General features: G+C 53.3%; 1 protein-coding gene across 3 annotated transcripts in view; it reads right to left on the bottom strand.

The window, feature by feature from the left end:
• CACNA1E (calcium voltage-gated channel subunit alpha1 E) overlaps nt 1-20224 on the bottom strand; it is a 139649-nt gene that overhangs the window by 3485 nt on the left and 115940 nt on the right. The window contains exons 30-46 of one of the 3 annotated variants that reach the window (XM_064454527.1): nt 20010-20147; nt 19227-19428; nt 18863-19027; nt 18323-18433; nt 17222-17305; nt 17011-17136; nt 16746-16811; nt 14665-14756; nt 14061-14226; nt 13746-13873; nt 6350-6446; nt 4831-4936; nt 3583-3690; nt 2955-3055; nt 2553-2659; nt 1828-1936; nt 360-488 (exon numbers count right to left, since the gene is read on the bottom strand). In XM_064454527.1, coding sequence (XP_064310597.1) covers nt 360-488; nt 1828-1936; nt 2553-2659; nt 2955-3055; nt 3583-3690; nt 4831-4936; nt 6350-6446; nt 13746-13873; nt 14061-14226; nt 14665-14756; nt 16746-16811; nt 17011-17136; nt 17222-17305; nt 18323-18433; nt 18863-19027; nt 19227-19428; nt 20010-20147 — 2035 coding nt within the window. Of the gene's footprint in view, nt 1-359; nt 489-1827; nt 1937-2552; nt 2660-2954; nt 3056-3582; nt 3691-4830; nt 4937-6349; nt 6447-10962; nt 11060-13745; nt 13874-14060; nt 14227-14664; nt 14757-16745; nt 16812-17010; nt 17137-17221; nt 17306-18322; nt 18434-18862; nt 19028-19226; nt 19429-20009; nt 20148-20224 lie in introns of all 3 variants that reach the window. The other 2 variants (XM_064454525.1, XM_064454526.1) reach the window with 2 other exon arrangements.

The raw sequence follows: 20224 nt of genomic DNA, 5'->3' as shown, positions 1-20224 counted from the left end.
TCTGAGAGCCAGGCTGGGACTCCTCAAACCTCAGCCAGCACTGAGGGCTGGAGGAAAGGAGGGGTGTCCCACTGTGGTGTGACCCTGCAACCTCCCGGCGTGGCCCTGCCCCACCATGGACCTCCCACATGAGCCTGAATATTGATTCTCCTGGCTGCTCTGCTGCCAGTGTCCCCCATGTAGGGGAACAGCAGCTCTCCTATTTGTGCAGCACCCCAAATATGGGGAGATGCTCTGATATCAGGGCACCAAGGAAGCTGTGGGGCTTGCAGAACTTGCTCAGGACAGAGAGAAGCCCCAGCGTTACCTGGTAGGCTTTGCTTGGACCCGGCACCCGTAGGGGCTTTGCTTGGTTTTACCTGGGGATCCACAGTGAGACGAGGCATGGAAGAGGCCCTCCCAGAGACAGCGTGGTCCTGAGTGTCCACAGGAAGGCAGCTGCCACGGTTAGAGGGCTGCAATCTTTGAAACTCCCTAACCTCTGGCTCCTGGAAATAAACACACAGCCAAGCTCTTGGGATGGGGTTGAAGCAGGGCAGCGTGCTGCTTCTGCCCCGTTGGCAGGGGACAGCCCTGCTCGCTCAACCAGGGACAGAATTTAAGCAGGCCAAAACGGTAGTCTAAGACATATTATCCGTCATATCGCCACTTAAAAATAATCTCTGATTCACAATCCGTTGCAGGTAAGGCCAGAAGCAGTGCTTCAGGCTCGCCTGACGGCCAATTCATCTTGCCCCTCTTCGGTGGGAGTGGAAACCCTGCCTGGATCTGGGGATGCCCTGACTGCCCAGGATTTAACTCCTCCTTTTGTCAGAAGGGGACAAATGTAGGGGCTTTTCTCTCTGACCCTGCTTTGAAGGCTTTCTGGCCACATCCCCATTAAAAGAAAGCATGCCAACTGTGGCACCTTTGCACTTTGGTTAATTCCCAATTTAGTGGACTCTTTTGTACAGGACGAGGTGTCAGGGAGATGGGCAGGGAGTGACCCTGGAGATCTGCTAGAAGGTGACTTTATGGGGATTCTCATCTGCCACGTTCCCACCAGCAGGACGGTGGTGTGGTCACGGTGGCTGGGGACACCCGCCTGCGCAGTACACAGCTCACACAGAGTACTACAGACCCCGGAGACACGGACCGGGCTGGAGATGCACAGTGGTACAACACTGCATCCGACAAGCGTCAGGGTGGTGCGCGAATGCACACACACAGACATGGAGAGAGAGATATATAGATATGTATATATAGATATGTATATATACACACACACACAGACAGACACTGCTGCTGCTGGCCAGCATGTGTGTGAGGCCAGAGAGGTGTGCTCCCATCGGAGACAGTTTGACAACTCAGTTTGGGACTGGGGACACCAGCACTGACAACAAAATGAACATGAATCTGAAAACATCAGATACCATCACTCAGCACGGGGTAACGCACTGAAATGAGTGCTCAGTGGAAAAAAAGAGCAGCCTGTAAAGAGAAGGATATTTTACTGCATGACACTGGACCCTGGTCACAGCTTTCACCACAAAATCACTTGCCGCTACCTGGCCCCACCAGCCAGGGCTGGTCCAGGGATGGCTGCATCCCCAGTGCTCAGGCAGAGGCAAGGAGCCAGAGCCCCAGCTGGGGGACACCTGGGAATGTTTGTCCCCTGCTTTGGATCTGTGCATGACCCAGCAGCTGCCATCCCTCTGCTGTGCTCGCTGCCACTGGGGCAGGGAGCAGTGTTTCACTGCCATGCTGGCAGCCCCACACCTCCCCGTGCCCACCAGCACTCTTGCTGGGACCACAGGCGAGTGCCTGCCAGGCAGCAGGTGACTTTACCAGAGACTGGTGCTCCTGGAACTGCCCGTGGGCCGGATCCATGCATGCCAGCTGGAAGATCTCCTGTGGTGAGAGTGGGCTTAGTGAGGGGAACCCGCTCCGGCTGCTCCTGCAAAGACAGTCCAGCTTCAGGAAGGCTGCAAGCCACATGCTGCTGTCGCTGGGCATTGCCTCTTCAGTGGCTCAGAGCTGGGGAGCCCCTGTGCTTGCCTCCCCCCAGGCTGTTGAGACCCCCAGGAGAAACATCATGTTCCTTGGAGAGCTGAAGTGGTGCCCAGGCAGGAGAGGACACCAGTGCCCCAGGTCCTGAGGCAGTAGTGGGGACACCCCAAGTGCAGTGCCAGCGACTCCCACCACCTCATTCCCACCAGCCAGGGTGCTGGGATCCCCCAGTGACCCTGTAACACCCGGGGACCTGCTGCTCAGCTGCTCCTAACGTTCAGGTCCATCTCAGACCCTCCTCGGTAAGAGAGCTTGCACTTAGTGCCAAAATGGTCCTGCAAGAAAAGCATCCATGCAGACCCCTGGCCATTCCCCTTAGCCACCTCCATGGCTATTGGTGATGCTGACGCACACCAGCTACGTAGCTTTGTGCTGGGAGCTTTCTGCCCCAGACTGGGTTTCTTCTGCTGTGCATCACAGTGCCAGCTCCAGAGAACAAAACAAGATCTGCAGGAACAGAAGAGCAACAGGAATACCTCCCTTATTCTCAGGGCGATACTCACAGGCCTGAGAGGGTGTCCTGCTGGAGGTATGGCAGAGTCTTTGCATTTGAGATGATTTCCTGCGGCAAAGAGGATGGCTCCATGCGCTGGAACATGGGGGCGTTTTTCTGTATTGAAGAAAAGAAGAAGCTGATCCTGTATGAAATACAGATGATCACCCAGTGCTTCACCAAGCAAGCCCCCACCACTTGGGAAGGCAATAGCATGCTCATGTTTGCTGCAGGTATCAAGCATGCACATACGCATACCTTGTAGTCACCAAAGCCCAATCTGTACCACCATCCTCATCCCTCTGCAGCACCCCACGCAGCTGGCTGCACGTTTGGTCAGGACACGGTAGGAAGCAGCAAGGGCCTCTGAACTTCCCCATCCTGCCCACCACATGCCCTTGCTGAGCCTCACCTGCTCCTCCAGCTGCTGCCGCTGTTTCTTCGCTTTGCTCTGCTTGTAGTAATCCATGATCATCATGGCTGCATATATTTTGCCAACAGTCAGGTCAGAGGCTGAGAGCATAAGAGGGGAAGGAAGGTGGGGGACACTTTTGTCTTAACAGAAACAGCAGGTCTGAAGACACCAGCACGGATCTCAGGAAGAGCCCTGCTGTGGGATACCCTGGTGACCCTCAAAGTCTGCTCATCGCTCCAAGAGAGACATGAACACCCAGACACTCCATGTGGAGATAAAATGGATGGACATGGCTTGAAAGCATCATCATAAACCACCAAGACACACATCTTCATCACATCATCACATGTAACGGAACAAGCGATGCTCAGCCTCCTGCCCTTACATGCTCCAGAGACGGAGACTCTGTGTTTGGCAGTAGATACTGCAAACTAGGCATTTTTCAAGAGGGTTCCCAAGCAGACAGGCAGAACAAGGCAGAAGCCCACCTGTAGCAACACAAACCATTTTCCAACTTCTTCTCCAGCTGGGGATGGGTCTGACTAGTCCCTACCTCCCTTTGCGAAGAAGCTGCAGCAGGTATGATGGAAACTTGGCAGTGATGACAGCCCCCAGAAAGACTCACTTTTTGGCATGGGTACCAAGAGGTCAAGCATCTTCTGGGACAGGTGAGGCCAAATGGTCAGGATCTCCTTTTGAAGCTCAGAGTCTAACTGCTGCCAATCTGCACCACCTTGAACAATGGAGGGAAAAAAATAGCCCATGTACCTCAAGACCCGGCACCAGGGTCCTACTGAAAACACCCCTTTCCCATCCTGAAGTGAGCTTCACAAGCAGCAACCAGCTCTCTCTGGGCTGTGAGGGCCATCTTGCATCAGTAAGCCTGGTCGCCTGCTCTCACAGGGAAACTTTCCTACCATCCCTTCCATATGTGCCTCCATCTCCCCATCCCCTGCCCTCCCACTCAAAGCTGCCATCTTCAAGCTTGCCTGGGGTCCGTCTCTGCGGCTCCAATCCTACTCCAGCCCACACACACCTGCTGCTGCCCCACTTTCTCTTTTCTGGTGAGCAGATCATGTGCTGGTGAAAGAGCACATGGTTGAAATCTTTAAATACTTGGCAATGCTGTGCAAGGAGATTAGAGCTCTCTGGACAGAGGTGAAGTGATTTACTGAGCTTAGGAAGACCCAGGCTCAAAGGGAGCTGTCAATATGCACCAACAGGAGACACCAGAGCCCAGGACAACTCTGCTGAGCTGTAGGATACCCAAGTTCACATCTCCTTTATCTAGAGGAGCTTGAACCCAAGGATCTGTCTCAGCACTGGGCTTTTGCTGATATCTTGCCCTGGGTTGAGTTTTCTACCGAGAGCTGAGCTGTTCCCAGGGGACATTTTATTGAAAACGGCACATTTCTGCAGAAAGCTTTTGATCTGATGACTCAGAGTGTTTCCAGCAACAACAAAGCAGATTTTCCTGCTCTGAACATTTCATCTTCATTGAGAGAGAGATTTCTGTTCCCCAGCCTTAGGAAGCCAAGCACACATGATCTTTTCCCCCCTTGGTTTGGTTTTGTACATGGGGAGAAAGGGGATTTCTCTCCCTCCCCGTTTACACAATGGACATCAAGCTGTTTCTGTTCTCTAGAAGCAGCTTCTCATGGAAAACTGGCCACCTCTTCCCTAAAGAAATAGAATTTTTTTTATAGAAAGCAGCAGAAATTTGCCTGTTCAAGGTAATCCCTTCTATCCACATGACAAGCTCTGGGCAACCAACCTTAATTTGGCTGTCATGTCCTCAGCCTGCCCAAAGGATGAGTGCTGGTTACTCTGAAACCCTCCTGGTTCTGTCCCCTCTCTACACCACCAACCTTACCTTTGGCAATTTTGATGTCCAAGGCAGTGCGTATCAGCGCCATCAAGGTGGAGGTAAAATGGACCGTCATGTCCTCGGCCACGGGCATGTTCATCAGCACCAGTCTCTGTGCAAGAGAGAGAAGAAAACAGCGGACGGAAAACAATATCGAAAAACACATCGACCAGGCTGGAGGAAAAGAAATTAAACATTAAACAAAAGGGAAAAAAATAAAAAAATAAAAAGCAACAAAGAGTGTCAAAACAGCACAGCCAAAAAAGAAGGGCAAGGATCACCCCACCACCCCCCGGCTCCTTCCACCCCAGGACACCGGCTCACTGCCTTCCAGGGCTCCTCCTGCACCCCAGGAACGGCCCCTGAGCCCCCTTCCCCATGGTACCGGGGCTGCCACAGCACCTCCCAGCACTTTCGGGAAGACAGGCCTGATCCATCAGGGACGCAGGCGTGGGGAATGCTCGGGAAGGGGAGAGGGGGCTCAGGTTTCCATTCCTGGGTGGTTTGGCTTTCTGGCTCTCAACCCTTCCCACCTGGAGCAGGGGAGAGGAGGGTCCCTAACCTTCAGGGACTTCAGATCAGCTGGATTCCTCTAGCATGCTACATCCTGGCGCTCCCTTTTTGCGTCTTTCAGAGATGAAGTTTGCCAGCACATGCATAGGGTCCAAATTTTCCAAGGGTGGGGAAGGGAAGGAGGGGTAGAAAAAGTGCAGAAGGAAAGAGAGAAGGGCAACCAAGGCAGGTTAGACACGCCATGCTCCTTCCCCATCCTGGGCAGGCGGGGTGCAAACCGAAGTGACCAGATCCACTTTCCAGAGAGTATATTTTGCTTTGTGAATACCTTGGGTCATTCCTTCCCTGCCTGTTCCTTTTCCCTCAGCTTGTCATGTCCTTTCCCTGCCTTCAAGCCTCCTTTTTTCTCATGGAAAAGTGTGATGATGGATGTATGCATGTGTGAACAAACATGTAAGAGCTGGAGAGGGCGGAAGCATGTTTGCACATGTGCAGAAAACCCCCCTTTGCTAGCCCTGAATGCTGCTGAGAGACCCACAGGCAGCAGCCTGCGGCCAAGGAAAGCTTCAGTTTGCTCCAGACCTGGACAACACATTGCTCTCTAGCTCCAGGTTCTGTCCTAGCAGCTGCTGCCCTCTGCAAAGCCACGCAGCTCCCACCTCATGTCCTTCATCCCACCCTCCCAAATGTGCTACAGGGTTGCTCCTCACCTCATCTTCTCCAACCCTCCCACTTCCACACTATTGCTGATCCTGCCCCTCTTCCACTGGGATCTTCCATCCCAGAGCTCCTCGGCCTTGTGACTGACCATGGCAGCATCATGTGCGTGGGCAGTGGAGACCAGCCAGCATGGCCAGGACTCTTCTGAGCACACCAGACTCCCCAGGAGCAAGCTAAAGATGTTGAGTGCCCCCAGTGCCTCCCCAGCTCCCCCCAGCCCCACCTCCCACAGCTCCCTTGAGCCCCAGGTCCTGCTCAGCTCTAGCCCCTGTAGAAGGAAGGGTTGATCTACCTTATAGGCCACTTTGGAAGGACATCTCTTGCCGAGGCCTAGCGGTGGTGACATAAGAGTCAGCATTTCATACATCTCAGTGTAATGGATTCGGCCACTGCTCATGAAGGGGGAAGGGGAGGGAGGGAGATGCAGAGAGAGAGGAGGCATTCCCAGAGAGCAGAAAAACATACAAACAAAAATAGTACAGGAAAACAGGAGAGAAAAAACAAACGGACAAACAGGAAAAGAACAGGAAACCTGTTAATCAAGGCAAATCATACATGAGAGACTGTCCTGATGTGGATTTATAGCACTGCTCACACAGACCCAGGACTGCTGGCAGAAAGCAACTCACCCCTCGCCTCTCTGCTGCTGGCCTCAAGCGCCTGTCTCACTAGCAGTCTGGGAGTCCTTCTCTGGCCTCAACCCCTTTCCTAAAGCCCTCCAGCAGCCCCCAACTTGTCCCACAGGTTCCAGGGCTGTGTGCGAGTGGTATAAATCAGATACACGGCACTCAAGCCATGGGTTATTTGAGATAACGGTGGTTTGCACCACAGTGCTCTGTGGCCTCCGTAGCTTCTTCCCTCCCGGGGCGGGCCTGGGTATTGCTTTGCATTGCCACCTAACCCATAGCTGGAAGGCTGTGTATCCCCAGCTCATAAGGTCTATGCAATTGGGAGGCAGCATCTTGCATAGAAGGCAGTGGGCCAGGGTCACTTGTCAAAGGAAGATGCCCAGTTGCTTCCGTCTGGCTCTGCGGATGGACCACTTTCCCACCATGCACCAGTGCAAAAGGCATGCTGAATTGGCTGAAAAAACAAAACCAGGAGGAAAAGTTGTACATGCCATGCTCCCGCCCTGGCTCTCTCCCACATGCGGCTGCAAGTTCCACCAGGTTGGAGTTTAAAGAGTCTCAGCAGAGGCAGCTGTTTGGGCCTTCCAACATTGGGGTTCATTTGGGTTTCCCAAGGGAGGCAGCTAGGATGGACCCCCACCTCGCGCTCCTCTGCTCTGTAAGGACCTGACCAGGGTTGCTGTACTGAGGAACACTACCAGAAACAGGACACCCGATGATGCCTTGAGCCCTCTGCCAGGCTGAGATATTTGGCTGTGCTTCCCTCTCTCTGCATGTCCAGGAGGCTGCTCAAGTACATCTCCCAGGGGTCCGGGGCTCAGCCACCTCTTCTTCCCCTTGTGCCAGGCTTCCGACCTGCACTGCACCATTCAGGATGGTTAATGGGCAAGGGCAACCTCACAACAGCAAAGGCATGGACCCTTACAGTTGGGCTGGGAGAATGCTGCTGGAGAGGAAAATGTCTCAGCCAGGGTGGCCTGGGAGAGAGGGCACTGCTGAAAAATTAAGCGCTCCCCATGGGATCCTGGCCAATTCCCTACCCATGTGCTGACAGCAATGGAAAACGGGAGAAGACACCTCAACTTCTCAGGGGGTACTGGCTGGTTTGGAAGCAGCTCCCCTGGCCAAAGAGGCCCCCACCAAGATTAGCTCTGACATTTTGGATGTGAAGTAGGGATGGTGATGACCCACAATGGGAGCTGTTTGGGGTGCAGGCACAGAACAGGGTGGCAAGCCACCCCCTTTGAGACCTGACACACCTAAACAAGTTGGAAAGAGGATTGTTAACAACATTGGGCACTATTAAGTGGGATGATCAAGAGGAAATATCCAAGTCCAGGAGTCTGTAAAGCAGCACCCTGGCAGAGCTGGATGGGCACTGATTTGGGGTGTCTAAAGGGGAGACGATGACTTCAGAGTTTTCATGCTTAAGAACTTTGTGCAAAAAGGAAGCAAGACAATGATCTTCCACCCACCCTTCCTGGCAGGGGGGATTTTAGTGTACTCAGCACATGTCAGACACCATCTTTCATACTGAAATTCTCTGCACAGTGAAGGAGGAATGGATTCCCATGAAAGGAAGAGTTTGCATCACTGACCAAGAAGGACCACATTGTCTGTTCTCACAGACAGGCTGCCTACTTTGCTGCTTCAGAGATCTTAAAGCATTCTGAGCAGCACAGCAGTGCCCAGAAACCACATCCCCACAGAGTGAAGCACAGGAAGGCACATGGAATTACATCCATCTGAACAGGATGGCTCCCAGGAGCTGGTACCAGCACAGGCACATCCTTGATGGGACAGCTGACCATCTGTCCTGTGTCTGGATAGAGATGTGCCCTGTGGCTATGGTAGAGGGTGGACTGTAAAACCACCAGGTACTAATGGCTCAGTCCTGGTGCTCTGAGAGAACCCTGTGAGCGATGGAGGTCAAAACCTGTGCCTTGCCATACCAAGCTGTTAGGAACAGAGCACCAGAACAGCAAGTGATGACAGAGTAGATTCAGGAACAGGAGACGTCCATAGGGACATGAATGTCTGTGGAGCATTCACCCAACCCATGACCATCTCAAGGGCTACTATTAGGGGCAAAACTGATGCCTTGGCTCACTTTTGCATGACAGCTAGAAGCAGAAGGGGTGAAGAAAGGTAAGAGATAGCTCCAAAGAGCGGAGCTGGCTGCCTGGATACAGTCCCAGCAAGATTTTATTACAAGACCTGCTCTCCTCAGCATAAGGACAGAGCTTGCTGGTCTTCCATGGGAAGTCTTCCTGCATTGATGCCCCTTTGTTAGCCCACCTGTGGATGGCCCTAGCAGGTATGATTCCATACCATGCTGCACCACTATGCTGCATCCTGAACTTGCCCAGGAGCCATCTCTTCCAGAGCAGGCTGTCCACCACTCCATAAACACTTGGTGGTTGTTTCTGCAAGTCATCATTGTCACATCGCCTGGCAGGAAAGGGGTGTGGGCTCCAGGAAGGTGAACCTGTGCATTGTGATGGGCAGGGCAGGCTCAGCAACTGAAAGGTGAGCAGTTGGGTTGGCATTTTGGGATCTGGACCATGGTGGTAAGATGCAATGACCACGTGGGTTTTCTTTCTTCATCAGTTGCCTTTTGGGAATTGTTCCAGGGCAGTAGGAATCCCTGAAAATCTCCCATGTCCTTGAAATACCCCATGCAAGGAGGAGCAGACCAAGGTAACACAAGGAAGAGATGGGCATGGTCTCCCTCACATGACAGCAAAAGCTGGTCTTACTCTCTCTGCCTTCATATCCCATTGAGTTTTTCCACCTTCACTGCTCTGTCCATCCCACAGTGTCAGCAGAAAGCCCAGACTGCTGCAGAGCTCCATCTTCCCAGGATGCACTACAGGTACCCTTCTGAGCACCAGGTGACCCAGCTCAGGAGAGCAGCATTTGCCAGAGAAGCCTTAATGTCAAATGAGGAAGACTAGGAATTCCTCCAGAAGGGGTCTTCTGTCTGCAGGGACCTAAGCAAGTGCCCTCAGCAAAGACACCATCTTTTGCCAGGGATGCAGCAGAGAAGAGTGGAAAGACTGCAAGAAGCCATGGATGGGTGAGTTATCTGAGAGTCTTGCAAATCTCCTATCCCAAAACATCTCTTCGTAAATGAGACAACCAAGAGTTCAGGTCTTGTCTCACTCTGCTTTACTTCTGGTGGTCTACTTCAAGATTTCAAATGTGTGCATCATCCCCATGACCAGCTGTGGAGGGTGACAGACCTGTTCCAGGGATGCTGGCTGGAAGAAGAATTTCTGATGTGGCAGGGAGGATGCAGCAGCTACAACAAGCCACACCGAGGAACCCCCTTCCCCTGCAGAGCCAAGGTCACACGCTGAGGGCATCTGAGCTTCCCTCGTACACCTCCTCAGATGCTTTGAGGGATGCAGAGGGAAGAGCGAGGTCTGTGGTTCATCCTTCTGTGCCATGAACACAAGCATGGGTGTCATGGCACTTTGGGGAAGATGGCAGGTGCAGGAATTTGCTCAGCTGTCACTCTAAAATAAAATTTTTTTAAAAAATATGCAAGTCAGATAGACAAAAGAAGGCCAAACTGCTGGCATGGACTCACGGCCAGCAGCTGGGAGCTTGACTCAAGCAGGGGAGTAGGAGCTGTGGAGCTCCACAGACGTGCTCAGGTGCCACCTCCTCCCGGCAGGTCTGTCAAGCCAAGGGCAAGACTAGCAAGAGTCCTGCTCCCCAGAGAGGTGGTCATGTGTCCTCTGAGTTCCACACTTGCAGTAGTGTCTGCTGGGCACAGCACGGCATCCCCCAAAGTTAGGGGCCTCCTGTCCTCCTCCCAGTCCTCACTTCCCAAAACAATGGCAAAGTCCCCAACATCCTCCTGCCTTTGCTCCCCTTTCCTTCCCCAGGAGTAAACCACATCTGAAGCCCCAAAAAACTCCTGCTCCCCCTGCATGAGGGCACTTTGAGAAGCTACGCAGGAACGGTGGCATTTGGCCTGGCACCCTTTCGGGGGCTCTCTGTGCCAACGGAGCTGGGGTGGGGGGCTGGCTTGGGGACATAATTTGTCAAAACCCACCCCAGGAGGCTCTGAGCCCGCCCTGGCCTCACTCAAGCCTCCCCTCAAGGAGGACAGCTGCTGGCTCTGGGAGGCCGCGGACCTCTTTAAACTCGAAGGAAAGCAACGTCAGGGTTCCCTCAGGAGGCGCAGTGGTGGTGGAGCAAGGGGGAAGGAGGGGTAGATGGTGCGTCCCGTGGCCAGGTTGTGGCGGAGGACTGGGAGGCAAACCTTGCACGCCACCCTGTAGGGGCAGTTCTCTCCTAGGCCCAGAGGAGGCGAGATCACCCGTACTAATTTGTACATATCCTTATACGAGATCCTGCCGCTGCAAAGGAAGCACAGGTGGGTTAATAGGACACTGAGAGGGTGGAGGGGAGGATGGAGAGCTTAACGGGGGGATGCTAGAGCCGTCTGTGGGGCAAGACCCCCAGGGGTGCACAGTTCTTCTCCTGGCCCTGTCAGGCCCAGAGAGGGGAAAACTGTGAGCATCGGCTACTGCCTCCTCCACCATGAGTCAGCTCCTCCTCACACTGACCCATCTTGACTCTGGAGAAGGACAGTTTTGGCAGTGAGCACCACCCCATCACCCTTCCTCATCCTGTCTTTGGCTGCCTATGCCTGGTGGGAGAGGGCTGGGATTTTACATAGGGTGAGACTGCAGCTTGGTTGTGTTCTAGCCACCATGAGCCCTTTTGACAGAGTTGTGTCCCACCACACTATCAGAGAGCCTGCCCTTGCACGGCCAGCTCTCTGGCCCTCACAGGGTCCCAAGGAGGTTGGCAGCTGAGTCACTTGTATCTCCAGTATCTGGGGAACCTGAGACGGGGAGAGATAATGTGACCAGCTGGTGACTGGTGGCTTTGGCACTACCATCTAGGTCTCTCATGGTCCAGTCCTGTGCTCTGACCACCAGACCATGCTCTGCCAAGGGTACACATTATTAGAAGCAAACCCTCCCATATGCACACCCCTTCTCACCCACAGAAGCACATCTCCCCAGACCCAGGTGCAGTCATCGCAGGATATGGCCCATATCCTTCCTGCACCAACTGAAATAACGAAGCCATCAAGGTGGAGAGCTGGCAGAAGAGGGTGCAGCTCCCCAGTCTGCTCAAGAGCAGAGCCCTTCAGGAAGCAGGACTGTGTGGGGTAGAAGTGCTGAGGTGCAGTGAGCTGCAGCCTCCTGGGCATCCTTAGACAAGCTTGGAGGAAAACCTCATGAGGAGGCAAAGATCAGCATTACCATCCTAGCCAGCACCTTTGCCTCTGGTTTCTCCATGCTCTTCTCCCTTCCCTCTCCATCGCTGGCCAGGGCTTACCCAACCATCTGGGCAAAACCCATCTCTGAGCCCCCCTGGTGTTAGACAGTCTCCCTCTGAGACCTTCATGTGATGGTGTCAGTGTCAGGATGCAGAACTGCTGCCCCACTCAGGTAGTGGGACCCGTTCAGATGTACTCACCCGTTCCTCACCCAGCAACAGGGGCCAGGGCTGCCCCCAATGGCCCAGCACCACCAGCTCCTGTGCACATCCCCTAACCACTGGCTACATATCATAATGAAAGAGCATGGATTGCTCAGAAATCAGAGGGGTGCATGGCATCAACAGGACAGCTTAGGTACTTTTTCAGTGACTGTCTTGGAGACCCAGGCCACCAGCATTGGGGGGGGGGCAAGAGGGAATGACTTCATCACTAGTGTGAAGAAATCTTTCCCAAAAGCCATGGGTGGGAAGTCCCACACTGAGCAGCTGGATGTTTCAATGCTCTCACCTACTGTCCCTTCTCTAGTTGCCCATCAGGACACCTACTCACCCATGCTGACCTCTCCCCCTTGCACAAGGCACAGTCTCCCACTGACAAGGAAATCCACCTGCTTACAGGGGCCTTGCATAGCAGCAAGGGTGCTGGAAGAGGCCATGCGGGGAAGAATCTGGACAGCACTGAGCTGCAGAGGGTTGGACAGAAATGGTGGAAGAAACTATGGCAGGAGCTGATGGTATTAGGCATAAAAAAATACCTTGGCTGGAGCTGGTCTCTCAAGGGGCAGAACATTAGCAGTGGAGGTGAAAAGTCCCCAAAGAGCGTATGTGTGGCTGCCAAGAACTCCCGAGCTAAGATCACCCACACTCCCTGGCAGAGCAGCAGTGGGTCATGGTTCCAAAGATGCTGTCCCTGGGCTGAAGGAGGGAGGGAGGAGCCACAAAAAATGACCCCATGGAGTTAGGAACGAATGGAGGGCAAACATGCTTCCAGAGCTGCTATGGCTCCACACTGCCCTAGGAATGCTCCAGACCATGCTGGGAGGAGTGGCAGAGAGCAGCTCCTCTGCAGCAGCAGCAGAAGCAGAGCCAAAGCCTGGCCACCCAGGGTATATATGGCTGCTATGAACCCATCCCATTGCTGGGCACAGGCTGCTGCCTGCAAACAGGAGCCCAAAACAATGGCAAAGTCCCCAACACCAGCATGGAATGAGTGCAGAAAACAAAGTCCTCCCATCTCTAGAGGGGTGAGTGGGCTGGCCAGCATAGGAACACAGTTCCCCAAGCCCATCAAACACACTTCAAATAACGTCCTCCATAGGTGACTTGGCAGGAGCCCAGCAAACTCCCAGTGTCTTCCTGCAGAGACATGCTCAGACCTGCTCTGATCAGGAGCTGTGCGTGCTGGGGACCAGGTGATGGAGCTGTTATCAGGGCAAAGGCACCCAGCTGGCGGACAGGGACAGGGAAGGAGACTGAAAGGGACCTGCTCACTGGCCAGGAAGGAGAGGAAGAGCAGGAACTTCTAGCACTCAGGATAAACACCATGGCAAACTGTGAACATCACCCAAGACGCCTGTGCCACCAGGCATTTTAGGAACCCGCTGCCGCCCTTGAAACGACTGCAAATGAGAGCAGTTCTTCCCTGACTGTCCCAGGCATTGCAGCTGGTTTCCACTAGCAGATCACAGAGGTGCCTGTTTAAAACCAGCTCGGAGAGGTTGCTCAGGAGAGAAGGAGCTGGCTACCTACCACGCTGCTCTGTCATACTCTGCCCAGATCCGGACAAACTCATCTAGATGGTGAGGTCCCAGGATGGAGGAATCCCGAGTCAGGTATTCAAAATTGTCCATGATAACCGCCACAAACAGGTTGAGCATCTAAGTGAAAGGGAAAAAGGCAGAGAGAAAGGAAAGTGGAGGGAGGGGGAGCACAGAAGGTAAGGGAGGGAGAGAAGGAAGGGTAATTGTGGGAAGATATAAGATGGCAGATGAACCTATGGTGGGGGCACATGCTGGGGGGCTCATGAGAGGGACCCCCAGGGCTCTCAGAGAGGGAGGAACTCACCAGGAAAGAGCAGAAGAAGATGAAGGAGACAAAGTAAACATAGGCCAGGTCGGTGCCGCAGCGCTCGTTTTCATTCTGCCCGGACGTGGCCGTCGTGTCTGGCTCGCAGCCTTTGCCCTCCAGGCAGGACAGCATGATCTCCTGCCATGCCTCTCCAGTGGCACTCCTGCACCCAACACAGCTGTGCTCAGCAGCTCATGGTGGCACAGGATGGAGCCGCAGCAGGATGCCCCCAGGAGAAGCCTCACAAGAAGCTGTGCAATCCCCTACCCGAATTAAGTACCTCTCAGGCATGCAGAGGAGCAAGGCACCAGGTCAGCAGCAACCAAGCTGGACCCACATGAGCACAGCCATGCCAGGGTGTAGCTCCTTGCACAAAGGGCCAGCTTCGCCCAGCCAGCCCATCCAAAAAGGTGGGAGACAGCCATCCTTTTTGGGGCAGTTCCTGAGCTCCTGAGCTCCTGTGGCCATGTGTTGCCCAGCTGCTCTCTAGCACCCAGAGCTGATGTCCACCAAACAGCCTGCGGCGAGAACCCGCCCAGCCCAGCTCCTGGCACGCCTGCACCCAAAAACACTGCCAAAGAAGTTTCCTATGGTTGCTTACCTGAAAAGGAGCATGAGGGAGCCCAGGAAGCTGCGGAAGTTGTTGTGACGGTTAATGTGGCTTTCCTCATCTAGTTTGATATTACCAAAAACCTACAGGAGGGAGAAAAGGGGCTCAGTTATTCAGGCAAGGGCTCATCAGACAGGGAAGAGGCTGCATGTTCACGTTGGCTCACAGGCATGCACCGCTGTGTTGCAGGGATGGATCCTGCCCCAGGTCCATCACCCTCAGCACAGCTGGCCCCCACAGCAGCCGACATCCACCCTCTCTGCGCAATCCCCTATGGAAAAGCATCCCAACAAACACATGCTGATGCACAGCCAGCATGCCAAGGAGCTGGTGCTGAGCAGCCATTGGGAAGGAGACTCTCCTCTCCTCATCAGGGATTTGCAGTGGGCAGCAAAGGCTGCAAGAGGCTGAGCTGCCATGGAAACAGGAGCACAGAGGACCTGGGATCCACCAAGTCCAACCGCTTCACATCCATCCCTCTGCTGTGCTATGGGCAGCAACTGAGCACCACAGAGCACCCGGCGATCCTGAGCACACTGGAGGCACAGGGACAAGTCACACAACCCTGGGTGGATGCTGGGTCATGGGCCTGGAAACTCCCAGTAGCTTCTGCCTTGGTGAAAAAATGGTCTGTGATGCCAGGGTTCAGGCACAGTGGTGCAAACAGGGTGGGGAAGGGCTCAGTGACGGAGGGACAGACCAACTGCTAACCCACCACGGAGAGCCAGACACCAGGGACTACCATCCCGAGGGCCAAAAGAGGCAACAAAGCCCCAGACGTGGACAATATGCTAATAATGACCCACAGCCAAGGCCATGATAAGACATAACAAACATTCATAAAGTACTTCAAATAGGAAAAATGTTCTGTTATTACTGTTAAATATTTATTCCACTTTCTGTGAACCTAAAAATACACTAACTGCAGAGTATTTTTTTCCCTGTACAGGTTTTTTGGAATGTGTGGTTGTAGAATATTTTCTGCCTCCAGCTATTTTGCTCAAATAACGCCCACAGACTTTACTGCTTGGGGATTTGTTCACAATGGTGTTAAAAAAAAAATAAATCCAATACTACCACACGGCAGGGAGGGGGGGATTGAGTCAGATGGCGGTTGTTTAGCGTGGAGAACACCTGGAGCCGGTGCCGAGATGTGTAGGACAGAGCGGCCAAAACCAGCCACGAGACTCTCAGGGTGGGAGAAATGGGGTGGAAGAGACTAAACACTAACACTGCCAAGCAACCCGAGCAGGAGGCCACCTCCCTGCATGCTGCCTCCCCAAAATATGCCCATCCTGGCAGCGCACATTGGGCAATGGCATTGGGTACTGTGGCAGCTCGCTTATTGGGTGGCTCCAGATCCCAAGTGTTCATCACCAAAGACGCTTTGTCAGATCTTTAGCGTGGGATTTAGTCACCACAGAACTAAGCCAGGCCCACAACACATGTGGAGCTGAGGGCTTTAGCTCACGTGCTTCTTATTTACCAGCTGGAGCCTTGAAAGCTCACGTCTTCCCATGCTCTGCAGACCTCCCACCCCTCCGGTAGGTCGCTGCAGCTCCCTAAGCACAAGAGCCCAAGCATCCCTCCACAGAGGAATGAGGTAGACGGCAGGCTGCAGGGGTCACCGCTGTGATCCAGCTGTTCAGATGGGAAAGGCAGAAGGCTGATCACCAGGTCCCTCACTCATGAAATCAATCTCTGGGGGCTGCTAGGGAGTTGGAGATGGGGTGTCATTTCTAAAATTGAAGTGCCTATGAAATGAAGGGGTGGCAATTTGAAAGCAGCTGCCACACAGGATATCCAGTTGAGTCCCCATGGCCACATCTCCAAGGGTACAAGTGGGGAAGTGAGCCGTGCAGCTTCACTGACCAAGCTTGTGGCAGCACCCCCAGGGTATGCAGCCCTGCAGCTCCCAAACAAGCTCTTCCACCTTGGGACCTTCCCAGATACTGTGACCAAGTGAAGCAATGACAGGCAGGCACAAGTCTGGCTGCTGTGCATAATGCCGATGACATGCTGGTCTAGCCTGCTCATGCCAGAAGGATGCATGCCGAGATGTCTGTGCTCACCTGCATCCCAATGATTGCGTAGATGAAGAAAAGCATGGCGATCAAGAGGCAGACGTAGGGCAGGGCCTGCAAGAGAAGCACGAGTCATCTTATTTACAACAGGTCCAGCTCCAGAGAAGTATAAAAAGCACAGCAAACCAATAAACTGCACAGATCTCTATCTCCTACAAGCCAGCAAGTCAGCAAGACCTTGGGAACAGCCTGCATTTGGGACCAGCACCCCAGCAACATGGTCTGGGAGGGTACCAGGGCACACATGCCTTACCTTGAAGGACTGCACAAACGTCCAGAGCAGGATGCGGATGGTGTAACCTTGGCGCAGCAGTTTGATGAGCCGAGCAGCCCGGAAGAGCTTCAGGAAGCTCATGTTGAAGCTGCTGGTGTTCACCAGCTGGGAGGAGACAAGAGGGTCAGAGGGAAGCAGGAGCCCCCCACCCCGCAGCAGTTCACCCCACTGCTCCCAGCCCCTGGTTCACCTTGGTGTCCGTCAGGATGATCTCTGTAATGCTGCCAATGACAGTGATGAAGTCAAAGATGTTCCAGGTGTCCCGGAAATAATTCTGCAAAAGGAAGGAGAGAGGGAACATGGATTTGAGCTCAGCGATGGCCAGTCTGAAGGGTGCTGGGCCACAGGCCAAGGATGCTCATGGACAGCAGCAGCGGCGGCAGCAGAGACCTTGCTGCCCATTTGTATGCAGCCACAGTCTGGAGCACTGTCCTGCGTCTGAGATGGTGACAGGCCTGAGCGTGTCTGCAGTGAGCAGCTTCTCTTGAGAGATGACTCATGCATCCAATAGACCATCCTGGTGAACGGGAGTGGGAAAAGCAGCCACAGCCAGCCCTGGTCAGGCTCCAACAGCTCACCACACCAACCCTCACAGCCATGAGGCTGCTTTGCCCTCCTCTTCATGGGCACCTGGACCCACCTCAGCCCCTGCTGCTTGTGCAGCAGCTGGTACAAGACCTGACTTGACCACAGCTGGTGTCGCTGGGAGCAGAAACCCTCCTGCTAGTGGAGCTCATCTCCCAGTATGGGTTAGAAACAGGAAAGAAATTACAAAATAGCAAATCCAACAGTTGCTCATAAGCAGCAAAGAGTAGCTGACAAAAAGGCAGTGTGTGGCTTCAAATCTTAAATGAGCAGCTGGGGACTTGAGGACTATGAATTAGGCAGGGAGGTCCCATTGCTGGTCAGGTCTGGTCCAACTGATACAGCCCAAGGACAGCAATGCATCAGCATCTCATGGTTCCCAGGGACAAGGGACTGTGGCCACCAGCATGACTGCAGCAGCAGTTGGCTTTAGCAGAGCAGCTGCACAGCGCATACATGGTCCAGGCACCAGAGTACCACAGAAACAAAGCAAAAAGTAAAGCAATGATGTGGCTTCCCCCACCAGCATCCAGCAGTGGGAAATTTAATGAGAACCAAAGGAGTGATTCCACCCTAAAAACAGCTCTCGGGCTGGGACCCAAAATAAATACCAACAACCTCACATTATTAACACCTTCCCCCGGTGATCTGTGTGCTGCCAAAGTCCGAATTAACACACTCATCAAGAAAAGGAGCAGTCACTCACCAGGAAGCCAAAAGCAATGATCTTGAGGACACACTCCAAGGAGAACACCATGGTGAATGCAATGTTCAGGTACTTCAGGGCCAGCTCATAGGTGTATGGAGCAGAGTAGTACTGATGGAAAGAGAGAGACATCACTAGCTAGGAGGGGGCCTGCCAGCCTCTTGTCTGATGACTGTCCCAGGGAAGAAAAGCAGTGATCCGCGTTCCTTGCCCTGGGTGCCTCAAGACCATCTCCTCCTTCCCCTCTCCACCCCTCTCCCAGGACAGGATGCCACTCCTTCTAAGAAGGAAGCACAGAGCAAATCCAGATCTTTCTGTAGTAGTTCAGAGGTCCAAATCATTTGAGTCATCTCGTTTAGGGAAGATCTCGCCTCCAGTTTGGGGAGTTGTGTTTCAAGTGACTATGACAAAGGAATACACACCTAGACTCTGTCTCAGAGCATCTCCTAGAAACAACCCAAATACCCTCTGGTCCCATCGTGATTGATCCTCCTTCTCCCTACTGCCCCAAACAAGAAAGGCTTGATCTGACCGGCTCACCTTCATCATCAGCACCACAGTGTTCAAAGCTATCATCGCCATGATGGTGTACTCAAAGGATGGGGAGACCACAAAGTGCCAGACCCGGTACTGGAAGGTGTGCCGGTTCTGGGGCATGTACCGCGTGAGGGGCTTGGCGCTGATGGCAAAGTCAATACAGGCTCTCTGGAATAAAACAACGTGCATCAGATCCTGGACGATGGTAACGTGGGGGACGGTGGCTGGCACACTTCTTTCCTTCATGGGATGGGTAGGCAGGTGGTTCATGGATTTATTACACCTTTTCAACATCTACGGAGCTCCAGGCTCCCAAACTGCAGAAAACCCATGGAAATGTCCTCTTTCCCCCTTCCCAAGACCGTACCTCGTTCTTCTCCAGACTGCACTCCTCCATCATTTTGTCTCCTTGCTCTTGGAATGTAATGATGATGAGAGCCACAAAAATGTTGACAAAGAAGAAAGGGAAGACCACAAAATAGACGACATAAAAAATGGACATCTCCATGCGGTTGCTGCGGCTGGGCCCACGGTCCTCCTCCGTCACATCCACCGAATGCTGCAGCACCCTGTGGGCAGACAGGTGAAGAAAAGCAACCAGAGATATGCCCATCAGGACTTCCACCACACAGCACTTCTCATGGGACCCACTTTGTACAGCCAGCTGTCTGTCTGCAGTTGTAAAAATGATAAGACAAACCTCTGTCTTAATCTGCTTTATAAGGACAACCCTTCTAAATGGCTACAGATTGTTTTATGATCCTTTGCCTGTACCCCTGATGGAAAATGGATATTCCAGTGCTCCACATACAGACAAAAAATTGCCCAAGCTCACATGAGCATGAAAAAAGGGCTAGTCCTATGGTCATCTCTAAACTTGAGCTAAGATATACCTCAGGGCACACAGGAGAAGGGATTATCCATCATTCACTCCCTAAGGAAGAAGCTAACGCTGGCCATGGTCCCAGCCTCATATGAGGGCTAAAGCTCTTTTGTCCTGACATAATTTCTTGTCCTCCTTCTCCCTGTCCTCCCTGCCCACCAGTTTCTCTCTCAGTCCTGCCTGGCTGTAGCCAGTTAGTAACCCAACCACCCCAACGGGGACATGCCCACCCTAATTCAAGGTGGGTGGATGGAGCAGAATACTCACTGGGGCCAACCCTCGCCAGTAGAGACTGTGAACAGGGTGAGCAAAGCCCAGATGATATTGTCGTAGTGAAACTCATGGCGTTTCCATTCCCGGCACTTCACTTCCATCTTGTTCTTCTCATGGTCCACATAGTTCCCACTGCAAGGTTGGGAGAGAGCAGCGACCTTTTTTTTACACTGCCAGACTCTGAGACAGTGGTTTTAAACCCTGGGGGC

Source organism: Phalacrocorax carbo, chromosome 6 (genome assembly GCF_963921805.1).
Source record: "Phalacrocorax carbo chromosome 6, bPhaCar2.1, whole genome shotgun sequence".
Classification (NCBI taxonomy): Eukaryota; Metazoa; Chordata; class Aves; order Suliformes; family Phalacrocoracidae; genus Phalacrocorax; species Phalacrocorax carbo.
This window is presented reverse-complemented; position numbering and strand designations above follow the sequence as displayed.